We start from the raw sequence: 14,283 nt of genomic DNA on the forward strand, positions 1-14,283 counted from the left end.
AGAATACCCTAATGCCTAACCCAACCCTCCCCTCATTTTGGAAGGATAACTTTGACCATGTAACGATTTATATGTCAAATTATCCACTGAAATACTACATAAGTGCTTTCAAAATTTGACCCATCACAGTTTTTGTGCAATTCTTAGGAAAATACAATGTAGGTTTAGAAAAACTCCTTGTCCATTCTATTTTTGTAATTTAGCCAGGTAACACAAACATAAAAACATTATGGCAGATAAAGGCCAAATGGCCCATCCAAAGCATCCACTATCTCCTCTTCCTAAGAGATCCCACATGCCTATCCCAAGCTTTCTTAAATTCAGAAACAATCTTTGTCTCCACCACCTCTTCTGGGAGACTATTCCACACATTTACCACCCTTTCTGTAAAAGAGACTTTTCCCCACATTTACCACCCTTTCGGTAAAAAAGATTACAGTACTCCTGAACCAATCACCTCTTAAACCTCACCCTATGCCCTCTCATTCCGAGCTTCCTTTCAAATGAAATTGCTCTTCTCTATTCCTATTCCAGCACCACATTGATGCATTAGGGTATTGCCTGCATTAAAAAAGATAACAAGACCAATGATGAATACATACCCCAGCAAGGACACAAAATCAATTAAGTAGTGTCTTGGGTATTTGAGGTCTTAGTATAAATATTATCTGCGAACTGGTTTGTTCATAGTCATTTGCTTTTTGCAAGGTAAGTTGAACGAACTATTTTTCCATTGTCAATTGGGATAGCCGAGCAAAAATATAACACAGGAAAACACTGGCTGGCAACTAATTAGGAAACCAACAATAAACTAAGCCGTTGGAAGTTTTGGTATACTGGCTGGCAATTGGCAATGGTCCCAGCAAAAATATGCTAGAATCCAAAACCAAAATACTGAGGAGGGGTTGATACCAGATACAAATCAGTCCAAAAGACCTGCTCCTGGTCCTCTAAACCTCTTTCTTGCACATGAAAGCCTGTGCCCAGGCTAACGTATAATTAACCAATGACCCTCCTATTGTGATGTGTGTAAGAAGGAATTATTTTCAAGATCTTCTTAAGTTATACATTTTTTTAAAATTTAATTAATATATTTAAAGGCTAAGAGACCTCAAGTGTACACAGCAGTCTGTCTTTGGAACAAATCCTGACAGAATGGTTCTTTGTGAACTAAGGGAGCTTGTTTCCCCGTTGTCATATTTAGGCAGAGTGATTGGCCCAAATAAGTACCTTAAAGTTAATAATATTATTGAGCACAATAAGTGTATTCTTAGGGCAGTTTAAGTAGTCTTTAGTTTTGACAGGAGTCTTTTAAGGTTGTCTTAATTTTTAGTAACCAGTTTAGGTGGATTTGAAAATAGCTGCTAGTCAGTCTGAGCTCTCCCGTTGTATTGTTTGACAGTGGACAAGGTTGAGTAAATTATTGTGGACCCGTTTGGCTTAAGCCAGTTTTCTTTCCGTAATAGATGGGTTTTCTTTTCTGACAGTGTTGGCCAGATAAGAATGAGCAACTAATGTTAACAATTCAACATCTCCTGAGGAAGCTCTTATTAGAGCGAAACTGAGATGCTCCATTGAGCAGAGCATTTAACAGCTACAGTATTCCACACAGCCAGGAGCTGCAAGTACTGCTACAATATTGAGGTCCAAACAAAAACTAAATATTTTAGGCTTTATAAGTTAACAAGCCTGAATATTGAGCAATATCACTCCAAGTACAGTACTTGACATGTTGCCATACTTATAGGCATGTATTACTGAGTTTCAAAGTTATAAAAGATTAAAAGAAAAAAGTATTCAATTGAAAAAATGTTTAATTGTGATAAAAAGATGAGATAGTTCACAAAGAGCCGTTCTGTCAGGATTTGTTCACTTGAGGTCTCTTAGCCTTTAAATATATTATTAACTAAATAATTTATTTAATAACTAAGAAGATTCTGAAAATAATTCCTTCTGACACACATCACAATAGGAGGGTCATTGCTCAATTATATGTTATAAACAAACTAGTCCTCAAAATATAAAGGGTGGTTAATCAGTTCATGGGAACTTCATCTAAATACTCAAAAGGAGTTCACCTAGGTATATCCACAGCACTTGTGCGCTCAAGACACACTATAGGATTAAACCCACCCTATTATGAATATTTTATATTACAAAAGTCCTCTGTAAACTTTAACGTGAAATATATTATTTAAAAGTGACATGTGCAAGAATTTATTTTAAAGAAGTAAAAACATCTTCAATATACTTTATTGAGACCTTTAACATAGAAACATAGAACTAGACGGCAGATAAGGGCCATGGCCCATCTAGTCTGCACACCCTAATGACCCTCCCCTATCTTTGCCCTGCGAATAGATCCCATGTGTCGATCCCATTTGGCTTTAAAATCAGGCATGCTGCTGGCCTCAATCACCTGCAGTGGAAGACTATTCCAGCGATCAACCACCCTTTCAGTGAAAAAGAATTTCCTGGTGTCACCTCGCAGTTTCCCGCCCCTGATTTTCCACAGATGCCCTCTTGTTGCCGTGAGACCCTTGAAAAAAAAGATATCTTCCTCCACCTTGACTGAAGATTTCAAGTTTGCTGGTGCTGCACCACGCATGTGTGTGCCTTCCCGCTCCACTAGAGGGCGCATCCCCTCCTCGTGGTCTTACCGGAGATCGATGCTACTCAGTCCAATTCCAATGAAGGAAAAAGGGTCCCGGCCATTCTGCTCACAAGAGGTGAGCCCAGAGAGAGGCCAGGGAAGAAGAAAACACAGCTGCAGCCAAACGAGGCCTAGCAGCATGGCTGAGGCCCAAGAAGGGCCTGCCGGTGGAACCAGCAGAAACACAATAAAAAGTCCTTTTTTTTTTTTTTTGAAACAAAGAAAATACACGATCAATCAACAAATGCACAGCGACTCCCTAACAAAATAAAGAAGCCGTGGTGCTAGAAAGGCACTTAGAAGAACACAGAGAAGAGAGACAGGGCTTTCTGGCTCCGCAGAAAACTAAGAACTGAAGACCATGAGGAGGGGATGCATCCTCTAGTGGATCAGGAAGGCACACATATGCGTGGTGCAGCACCAGCAAACTTGAAATCTTCAATCAAGTTTGCTTGAAAAGCTGTCCGCGTTGGGGCTCCGTGGATGACGTCACCCCATGTAGAGAATATGCTGCCTGCTTGTCCTGGGATAAACAAAATTTGGGTGTGAGCTTTGCCTATGTCTGTTGGTTGTGAAAGAAATTACAAAAATATACATGGAGAATATTTGTAATTGAATAAGCAATTAGAGAATGATACGGGTACAAATTTTCCCCTTCTCCACAGGATCTCTCTAGCCCCATTCCTGCAAGCTCTGTCCTCATCTGCACAAGCCTCAAACACTTTAAAATCATAAGTGTTCAGGGTTTATTTGGCTAAGGCAGAGCTTGCAGGAATGGGACAGGACGGGAATATTGAGATCCTGTGGGGACAGAGACAAATTTCTCCCCGTGTCATTCTCTAAGCAATATTAACCCAGTTATACAAAGATACCTTCTGTTTTACAGCACAGGGGTAGGGGGTCAGTACAGGCACAAGCTCAAACTATTAATTTACTGTTCCTAAAAAAGAATGATAAATTACTGTATTTGTCCCTTATATTTTTATAGAAAGTAGAAAGACAGACATATGACTGTTGCAACCTCACATTAGGAAAAAAAAGCTTTGACTAAAATGTAAAATGTTAAAGTAGATTTGTACATATTTGATTATAGCTAAAGTTGCACACATTTGGATAGTTTGAAATTCCCTCTTCTCTGGTAATCAGCAACTGGAGTTCCTAACCCTACAATATACAGATTAACAAAGTTTCCTTCATGTGAAAAAATATCAATCACTTAAATCAAATGTAATTGCATAAAAGTAATAAGGATGAAAGTATCTCCATGGCAACAGAGATGTAAATAAAGGATTAGTATGTTAATTCAAATGCTGGATCACAATCGAGTCAATCCTCAGCATACACAACAGTGCTTCCCAAACTTTTATCCAATAAGATGTTATATTAAAACTTAAAAATTCAGGTTTCCCAGGTTATGAAAACAAAACAGATCTTCCCTCCACCTCCCATGTATCCAAAGCATGAAGGCAACAGAAGTAGAAAGTCATAGACCCAGAAGCAGCATTCAGCACAGGGCCTGTTATGCGAGTTTCCAGTTTTGTCCACACATGACGAGAGAGCAGGACCTTATTAGACTGTCAAGCCATATACTAGCCAACCTTCCTGCATGTACATCACAGTGGAGGTCCAAAGAGGGAAGCAGCCCTGGTTTTAGGACCCTGATCCAGTCTGGGAATCACTGATATACAAGGCAATCACTATTAAAGTACAACTGAACAAAAAAAACTTCTAGCTTTTAAAAATATCTAAGTTTTATCACTACAGGATGTTACACTACCAACTACAAATATTTAAATTGCCTTAAGCTTTCATTTTAGGAAAGATGGAACACTTCTTTACATTCTGAACAATGATTGGCTAGAATATATTGGGTAAGCAGCACTATTACCATACCATATCAACTCTTGCATCCTGCAAATGTCAGCTAGGAATCATTGTGGCTTACACAATATTACAATTGCTACAGAGACAGATATTACAAAGAAATTTCATGGAAGATACCATGCAGGAGACTGCATGGGAAAGGGTCAATGCACTGAGGAAAAAAGGTGAGTTTTCAGTGCTTTCCTGAATTGGAAGTTTGTGGGTGTTCAGTTCAGGTAGCTAGCAGAGAAGCCAACCCAGGGGAGGTGGGTGGGACGTGAGAATAGCTGCCTGCTGTCCCTGGATAACAACTGTTACGGTAAGTAACATTGCTTTATCCCAGGACAAGCAGGCAGGTATTCTCACTAGTGGGTGACCTCCAAGCTAACCTCAATGGGATGGAGGGAGAGTTGGCAACTTAGGAGAACAAATTTTGTAACACAGTTTGGCCAAACTGTCCATCCCGTCTGGAGAAAGTATCCAGACAATAATGAGAGGTGAATGTATGAACCGAGGACCAAGTGGCAGCCTTACAAATCTCCTCAATCGGTGTCGATCTGAGGAAGGCTACAGAGGCTGCCATTGCTCTGACCCTATTGCTCTGACCCTATGAGCCGTGACCTTACAGGGAAGAGGTAATCCAGCCTGGGCATAGCAGAAAGAGATACAAGCCGCCATCCAATTGGAGATGGTGCGCTTCGATACAGGTCGTCCCAACTTGTTTGGATCAAAGGAGACGAAAAGTTGAGGAGCAGTTCTGTATGGTTTGGTGCAATCCAAGTAGAAAGCCAACGCACGCTTACAGTCTAGAGTGTGTAGAGCTGATTCTCCAGGGTGAGAATGAGGCTTTGGAAAAAACACTGGAAGCACAATGGATTGGTTGAGATGAAATCAGAGACCACTTTAGGCAGGAATTTCGGATGAGTGCGGAGGACCACCTTGTCATGATGAATACTGTGAAAGGTGGGTCCGCCACTAAGGCCTGAAGCTCACTGACCCTGCGAGCAGATGTGAGGGCCACCAGAAAAACCACTTTCCAAGTGAGAAACTTTCGGGGAGCCTTGCTCAGAGGCTCAAAAGGAGGTTTCATAAGCTGAGAAAGGACAACATTTAGATCCCAAACCACTGGAGGCGGTTTGAGAGGAGGATTGACATGAAAAAGTCCTTTCATAAATCTGGAAACCACAGGATGAGAAGAGAGAGGTTTCCCTTGTAGAGGCTGATGGAAAGCCGCAATAGCACTCTGGTGGACTCATATAGATGTCGACTTGAGACCAGACTGAGACAGGTGTAGAAGATAGTCCAATACTGAGGAAAGAGAGGCTCGCTGAGGCTCCTTAGAATCGGAAACACACCATGAAGAAAATCTAGTCCATTTTTGGGAGTAGCATTGACGAGTAGCAGGCTTCCTGGAAGCCTCCAAGACCTCCCTCACCGCCTGGGAAAACTGGTGGGGAGCTACGTTGAGAGGGACCAAGCTGTCAGGTGGAAAGACTGCAGGTTGGGATGAAGCAGTGAACCTTGATGTTGAGTAAGCAGTGAAGGAAACACTGGAAGAAGGACCGGCTCCCTGCTGCTGAGCTGAAGTAGAAGGGAGAACCAAGGTTGTCTGGGCCACCGAGAAGCAATCAGAATCATGGTGGCATGATCCGATCTCAACTTGACCAGAGTCTTTTGAATGAGAGGAAATGGGGGGAACGCATACAGGAAGCGATTCCCCCAATCCAGAAGAAAGGCATCTGCCTCGAGACGATGAGGAGTGTAGATCCTGGAGCAAAAAAGAGGCAGCTTGAAGTTGTGGGGAGCCGCAAAGAGATCTATCTGAGGCGTTCCCCACTGAGCAAAGATCTGATGAAGGGGCATGGAATGGAGGGTCCATTCGTGAGGCTGTAGAAGCCGACTCAGCTTGTCCGCCAAGACATTGTCCTTCCCCTGAATGTAGACAGCTTTGAGGAAGGAGTTGTGGCGAACCGCCCAATCCCAGACTCTGAGAGCTTCCTGGCAGAGGGAGGCCGAGCCCGTGCCCCCTTGCTTGTTGACATAATACATGGCGACCTGGTTGTCGGTGCGAATGAGGACCACCATGTCGTGCAGTAGATGTTGAAAAGCTTGAAGAGCATTGAAGATGGCTCTGAGCTCCAGAAGATTGATTTGATGAAGATGGTCCGCACAGGTCCAGAATCCCTGAGTGCGAAGCCCATCCAGATGCGCTCCCCAGGCATAGGTCGAGGAATTGGTTGTGAGAACCTTCTGGTGGGGAAGAGAATGAAACAGCAAACCTCTGGATAGATTCGAAGAGGTCATCCACCAGAGCAGAGACTGCTGAAGGGCAGGAGTGACTGTAATGTGTCGAGACAACGGATCCGACACCTGCGTCCACTGAGATGCCAGGGTCCACTGAGGGATTCTGAGGTGGAGTCTGGCAAACGGCGTCACATGAACCGTAGAGGCCATGTGGCCCAGGAGGACCATCATGTGTCTTGCCGAGATGGTCTGGCGAGAAGACACAGACTGGCAGAGATGAAGAAGAGCATCCATGCGCTGAGAAGGAAGGAATGCTCTGAGACGAATGGTATCCAGGACAGCCCCGATGAAGGGCAGGGACTGGGTCGGCTGTAGATGAGACTTGGGAAAGTTGATCTCGAATCCCAAACTCTGCAGGAACAGAATCGTGGACAGGGTCGCCGAGAGGGCCCCCGAGGCCGAGGGAGCCTTGATCAGCCAGTCGTCGAGGTAGGGGAAACCTGAAGACCCTGGCTCCTGAGTGCTGCGGCCACCACCACCAGACACTTCGTGAAGACTCTGGGAGACGAAGACAGGCCGAATGGAAGCACTCGGTACTGCAGATGGAGATGTCCCACCCGAAATCTGAGGAACTTGCGAGAGGCCGGATGAATGGGGATATGAGTGTAGGCCTCCTTGAGATCCAGAGAGCATAACCAGTCGTTCTGCTCGAGGAGGGGGTAGAGAGAAGCAAGCGTCAGCATGCGAAACCTCTCTTTGACAAGGAATTTGTTGAGGACCCTGAGGTCCAAAATGGGTCGCAGATCGCCCGTCTTCTTCGGAACAAGGAAGTACCGAGAGTAAAACCCCTGGTTCAGTTGGTCCATAGGAACCGGCTCAACGGCGCGAAGCCGGAGCAAAGCCTGAGCTTCCTGAAGAAGAAGGGCGGTCTGAATCAAGTTGGAAGGATACTCTCTTGGAGGGTGGTCCGGAGGGACTCGATGGAAATGAAGAGAGTATGTAATGTAATGTAATGTAATTTATTTCCCCTCCCTGATGATAGTAAGGACCCAGAGGTCGGTTGTTACGGTCTCCCAGCGATGATAAAAATGATGGAGACGCCCTCCTATGGGAAAAACAGGGGGAGGCAGAACGAAGTTGGTTATGCCCTCGATGAGACAGTCAAAAAGGCTGAGTGGTCTTAGGGACAGCAGGCGACTGAGACTTAGGCTGACCCTTCTGGGGAGGCTGACGCTTCGCTGCTTGCCTCGCAGGAGGAGTTTGCCTCGGCTGATAACGCCTCTGATAAATCAACGGTGGACGAGAAGGTCGAGACTGCTGAGGCTTAGGCTTCGGCCGAAGGATAGATTGGAAGGACTTTTCGTGGTCAGACAATTTCTTCGTGACAGTCTCGATGGATTCGTCAAAAAGATCCGCCCCAGCACACGGGACGTTCGCCAGGCGGTCCTGAAGATTCGGGTCCATATCAATGGTCCGCAACCAGGCCAACCGGCGCATCGCCACCGAGCAAGCCGCCGCTCGGGCTGAGAGCTCGAACGCATCATAGGCAGATTGCATCAACTGAAGCCGGAGTTGGGACAACGAAGCAACTACTTCCTCAAACTCAAACCTAGCCTGGGACTCGATGGATGGAGTGAACTTTCGAAGCACAGGCAGAAAAAATTCCAAGTAGGTTGCAAAGTGGAAGTTATAATTCAGGACTCTAGACGCCATCATCGAATTCTGATAGATGCGTCGCCCAAACTTATCCATGGTTCTGCCCTCGCAACCCGGAGGCACGGAAGCATAGACTTGGCCAGGATGAGACCGCTTGAGCGAAGATTCGACCAGGAGGGACTGGTGAGAAAGCTGAGGACCCTCGAAGCCTTTATGATGTACCGTGCGGTACCGCAAATCCAATTTGCCAGGGACCGCAGGGATAGAGTAAGGAGACTTGAAGCATCGCATGAAGGTCTGGTCGAGGAGCTTGTGCAGGGGAAGTCGCAAGGACTCCGCCGGAGGCCGAGGCAAGTGCATGGTATCGAGATACTCCTTGGAATAGCGAGATCCCGCATCTAGAGTAATGTCCAAGTCATCCGCCATCTGCCTGAGAAACAATGAAAAGGACAGTTGGTCCGCCGTCGCCGGTCCGCGAGACGGACTAGAAGAAGACGAAGCTTCAGGCTCCAAAGAGGCCTGCGAGTAACAGGACGAGTAGAAAACCTCGTGGTCCTCGAACTCTGGGCCCGGAGGAGACCCCGTCGAAGCAGCATACCCCAACCGAGGCAACTTCTTCTGAGGCGAGACGGTTGAGTGTCGAGAGGAATGCTTCGAAGAATGCCTGGACCGATGCCCCTCTCGATGCCTGGAAGGGGATCGAGTCCTTCTGTGAGAGACTGGGTCAGACGCTTCCAAGGAGCAGATCGGACTCGATGCCGTCGATCGCAAAGGTGGAAGAGTCGGTGCTTCTCTGGGCGTCGCCCAGGCTTGATAGGGAGTTCGGAAGAACTCGTCCTGCTTCCTGCTATGCCCCGGACTGGATGGCCCCGAAGGTGGATGCCACACTGAATCACGGGGCGGAGTAATCGGTTCCAAGGGAGGCAGGTCACTAAACGAGGGTTTCCTCGAGGGAATGGGCTCCAAGGGAGGCATATCACTAAGAGAAGCCCTCCTCGAGGGAATCGGTTCCAAAGGAGGCAAAGCACTATCGGAGGACCTCCTCGAGGACCCGGACACCGCTCGCCGCTCCTCCTCGCCGAGCAACGAGGTTGTGCGGCGAGGAGGAGGGAGCGGTCCGCCCCTCGAAGCCGAAGCAGGGAGGTCACCCTGGATGGTGGCAATCAGTCGAGGCCCCATGGTTTGCATGAGTTCAACGAACTGAGCCTCCAGAATGGACCGCAGCGAAGCCGATATGGAGGGATCCGCACCAAAAGGGGGCCCTTCCGCACGGTCTCTGCGCTCCTTCGGTGCAGTGTGCTTCTGCTTGCCAGCTTTCGGCAACTGTAGGGGTCGATACCTGCTCCGAGGAGATGGAGGAAGGCACCGGCGCCGAAGCCTGGGCTGAAACCGGGGTGAATGATGCCGGCTTCAGGAGGCCCGGAGCAGCTGGGGAGGCAGCGGGCTTCGCTGAAGGAGTCGAAGCCCCCGTCGATGTCGAAGCCGCAGGATCTGACGAAGCTTCCATCTTGAACACTCCCAGAGCAGACAGCGGCGCTTAAACGCTCTCACCGTCAGAGTGGAGCAAGGCCGGCACGTTTTCGGGAAGTGATCCGGTCCCAGACACTGTAAGCAGCGTCGATGAGGGTCCGTGAGCGAAATCGCGCGCTGGCACTTGCTACACTTTTTTAAACCGGTAATTGGCCGGGACATAGGCCGGAAAGGTCGAAGGCGCGGGGCCTCAGCCACGCGGCCGACCCGGAGTCGGAAGGAAAAATTTTATTATTTTTTTTTTTTAAAGAAATCAAAGAAAGAAATAAACGCACAGGAGAGCCCAAAAGAACTCAACCCGCGGCAAAAAGAAGGCAAAAAAAGATATTCAATGGGCGCAAATTGAAGATAGACTTCTCAGCTCCGCGGAAGAAAAAGAACTGAGGAGACACACCCGGAGCATCGGGCGGGAAGGCACTGGCGCATGCGCGGTGCGGGCATCTCGAAACTTCTGAGTTTCTTCAAGCAAGACATGCTTGCAAGATGTCCGTATCGGGGCTCTGTCGGATGACATCACCCACTAGTGAGAATACCTGCCTGCTTGTCCTGGGATAAAGCATCTTTTGCTACACATAGGGAGGTAGATTTCATTTGCATAAGAGTAGGTGTGAACATGGGGACCAAAGTTTATCCTGCCAAGGGCACTATATGTTGAATAGTGATGGTGAGAGAGGAGAGTTTTGAGGGACACCACATATCGTTTTCCATGGTTGAGATTTCCCTTGGCCTTTCCTAACTTCATAAGTTCTCTTGGTCAGGAAATTGAACCATTTTTTCACTTGCCCATCTACCCCAAGCTCATCCAAGCTGTTTTCATACAGAAAAGGTCAAATCCCCTTAATTTAAGGAATATTTACAAATGTAATGACTTGTCTAAGTAAAATCACAAGACAAAATGCCAGACAGGTGAGCAAATTGTGAGCATATGCTCTGTCCAGAAGGTACTTCTGCATACATTTTATTTAAAGTCAACAAACAGAAACATCTGACTTTGGAAGAATAACTGCTGTCTTATTTTTACAGATCTGTTAAGTAGTTTGCATGTTGCCCAATCAAAAGCATTTAAAATGTTCCACCAATCTACAACAGCTGCCTGTCAGTCAAGTATATTCCATCCTACCAATACCCCTAATAGCTATGTTCTGTTTTTAGCTGTTAAGGAACCAGTGACAGTTGTGTGACCAAACTGGCTGCTGTGCACTTCTCATACTGTACATGGCAAAAAATAAATTGCTACATTAAAAACAGATTTACAAATAAATTTCATAATGCACATAATGGACTCGATTCTGTGAATGGCACCATTTTATTCTTAGCACTGCAATCCGCACCTAATTTTGGGTAGGAGAATTTAAACTACCGTAGCTGAACCCTGGTATAAATCCCCACAGATATATTAAATGAAGATCCCCCAAATTCTGTTAACACTGTATACATATCCTAGAACTACCCCTAACCTGCCCATGTCCCACGCATGGCCACGCCCTGTTCAGATCATGCAGAAAAATTTACATAGTACAGTAGCATAGTAAATGACGGCAGATAAAAACCTGAATGGTGCATCCAGTCTGCTCAACAGCTAAACTCCTAAATTCATGCTTAAACTGTATCACCTTTTTTCTTTGATATTACTGGGTACTAGACTGCAGATGTCCACCCAGGACTACTAGAGTTACTGTTGAAGCTAATACCTTGGGTTTAAACTACTGGAGTTGCCACTGAAGCTTACTACAGTCTATCCAAACCATCACATCATTTACGGGATACAAATAGAAGTCCGCCCAGCACCACATGCATGCCTTTACAGAATAGCAACTATAAATATGAATGCATAATTTAGATTACTAATTAGCACCTATCAGTGCTAATTAGCTCATTAAGTAACTACATTGCATGCACAATTCTGAGTACTATATATATATAATTATTCATTTTAGACCATTCCTTAAAAACAATAGGGAAAGCCACTCACTAAAATCCATATTTTCAAGAATATCACAAACTGTGTGTGAAATATTTTCTCACATTTCTTCCCTAGTGGGAGGGAAAGTTATTAAATCAAAGTCACAGCTATATTTTCAAAAACTCATCTCAACTGGGGGTGGGGTATACGTGTAATCCATTCCATCTCAGAAATGATCACCGCATTAGTTTTACACCTACCGGCCAATAAACTGATCAAAAACTTCATGGAATAATTTGGACTCCACATATATAGGGAAGAAACAAAATATTCTTGACAGAGAAACTGATACCCTAATTAGGGTTCCAGTTTTTATCCAGAAAAACTACAGAAGCAGGGAGTTAGAATCATAACAAGACAAAATATACTTCTTTTTAATGGGTATAAAAGCCTAAAAATACAGTAAAAGGGGCCCAATTGTGTAATTCCCATAGAGACTTAAAAATAAACCGCAAAATATTTTAACTGTGCTATAATAAAAGATTCCGGTGTACAGTATTTAAAAGCAAGGGATTAATTTGCATCATTGAAGCAAAAATGAAAAGTTACCCATGGTAGCCAATATTAATCTAGGTACAGGACAAGCATTAAAGGAAATGACAATTCTCCAACAGCTGCAGCATGAATATCTGCTAAGAGCACAATAAAGTTTCTAATTCAATTTCCAAAGCGAGACAACCACATATTGCTAGAGACTTTCTTCAGAAATTGTTATCAGAAAAAAAAGCTGTTTCAAACATTCTATAATCACCACCTTATAAATCTGACAAATTAAAACATAATAAATTTGTATGTTTTTGAGAAATCTACAGTTCACTGTTTTAAAACTAACTCCTACAGCAGTAACAGCCCGAGCATCCTACCTCAGCACCCTGAGGTTGTGGGTTCAAACCCTGCGCTGCTCCCTGTGACCCTGGGGAAGTCACTTAATCCTCCACTGTCCCAGTCAACCTGGACAGATAGGGAAAATGCTAGAAGTACCTGTATGTAAACCGCTTAGAGTGTGGTTGTAAAACCATAAAAAGAAGGTATACAACTGCAAATCCCTTTATTTTCTTAAACACAATGGTGAAAGTTTATATTTCTCTACCGTGTATAGTGTAGGATTGCATTGCGATGCATCTCAATTCTGAATTTGCAGGTTACCATATCAACAGGCTTAAATTTTAAGAGCATACAGGTTTAAGGCTTCGTGAAGGAGGAGAGATACGAGCTGGATGTCGGTGTCTAAGAAGGGAGAAACTGTTCAGTAGAATTCGGGAACAGGATAAAACGAGGATCCGGTGGACCCCCCCCCCCCCTACGGATCTTTACTGCACGGCCTTAAGAAGAAAAGCGGCCGTAGCATGGGGTCCACAGGGATCCTTGTTTTAACTCCCTCAGACCTCGCGGATCCCGCTCTTCCCACCCAGCACGAGGATCCCTCGCCACGGCCGCTTTCTTTTTAAGGTCATGCACTTTTAGCTCAGGGGGGGGGGGGGGGTCGTCGGTCTAACTTCCACCCTTGCTGGTTTCTGTCCTGTTTGTGGTTGGAATTGCTGGTGCTGAATACTGCACGGGTTTCCTGCTGTCTTATCTCCATTTTGTTGTGACCAGCTTTTTTCGACATCCCAGCGCCCCAAATGCTTTCTACTTTGGGACCCCACTGGAGCTGAAGCGCACGGCCTTAAAAAAAAAACACCCCAAACAAGCGGCTCCCGTAGTGTGGGGGGAGGGTCCTCGTTTTAACTCCCGCGGATCCCGTTCACCCCCCCTCCCCCAAGGTAAGCAGATTTTTAAGGACGTGCAGTAGAGATCCTCGCTTTACCCTCTCCTCAGAATTCGTAAGGAAACAAACTGGAGGCTGCAAAGCCCCTTTACGGTGTAAGGCCTTCAGCTCGTGCTCTTTCCCTACTACCGTGGTCCACGCACTCACCATAGCGAAGCCCGACAGCAGAGCCGACGTGCGGCTCGAGGCTTTCAGCTTGGCCCTGCTCAGGTAGAGCTTCCTCCAGGACAGCGCCTGCATCGAGTGCTCGTTCAGACTCATCAGCTTCGCGCGCAGCCCTTACCAATCCGCCCGCGGCTACGAGACCCGCTCGCCCGACACGCGGAGCCCCGGCGGGCGTCTAAGAAAACATGTCGCCCGCCACCGGAAAAAAAAACAACCCCTCCCACACACACCCGGCGTTTCTTCCTAAAACGAGCGCCTTCCCGCCGCGACCGCAGCCACCCCCGAGAGCAGCCGTAACGCCGAACTCTTTCCCCGCCCCCGTTACCCACAACGCACCGCTGCCACCCCGCCCAACCTTGCGCTCGTTGGTCAGAAACCAGCCTGCCTTTCCCCTCCCACTTCCCGCCCCGACGACGGCCGTGAGGGCTGCCGGCGCTTCGT

The 14,283-nt window shown here is 46.3% G+C and overlaps 1 protein-coding gene across 2 annotated transcripts in view; it reads right to left on the reverse strand.

The window, feature by feature from the left end:
- ORAI1 (ORAI calcium release-activated calcium modulator 1) overlaps positions 1-14,283 on the reverse strand; it is a 58,096-nt gene that overhangs the window by 19,367 nt on the left and 24,446 nt on the right. The window contains exon 1 of one of the 2 annotated variants that reach the window (XM_033955548.1): positions 13,825-14,135. The exons of the other annotated variant lie outside the window; for it this stretch is intronic. Within the exon in view, the coding sequence (XP_033811439.1) occupies positions 13,825-13,938 (114 nt within the window). The 5' untranslated portion in view covers positions 13,939-14,135. Of the gene's footprint in view, positions 1-13,824; positions 14,136-14,283 lie in introns of those variants that run through there. 2 annotated transcript variants of the gene reach the window in all.

Source organism: Geotrypetes seraphini, chromosome 8, assembly GCF_902459505.1.
Source record: "Geotrypetes seraphini chromosome 8, aGeoSer1.1, whole genome shotgun sequence".
In the NCBI taxonomy this organism is placed as follows: domain Eukaryota; kingdom Metazoa; phylum Chordata; class Amphibia; order Gymnophiona; family Dermophiidae; genus Geotrypetes; species Geotrypetes seraphini.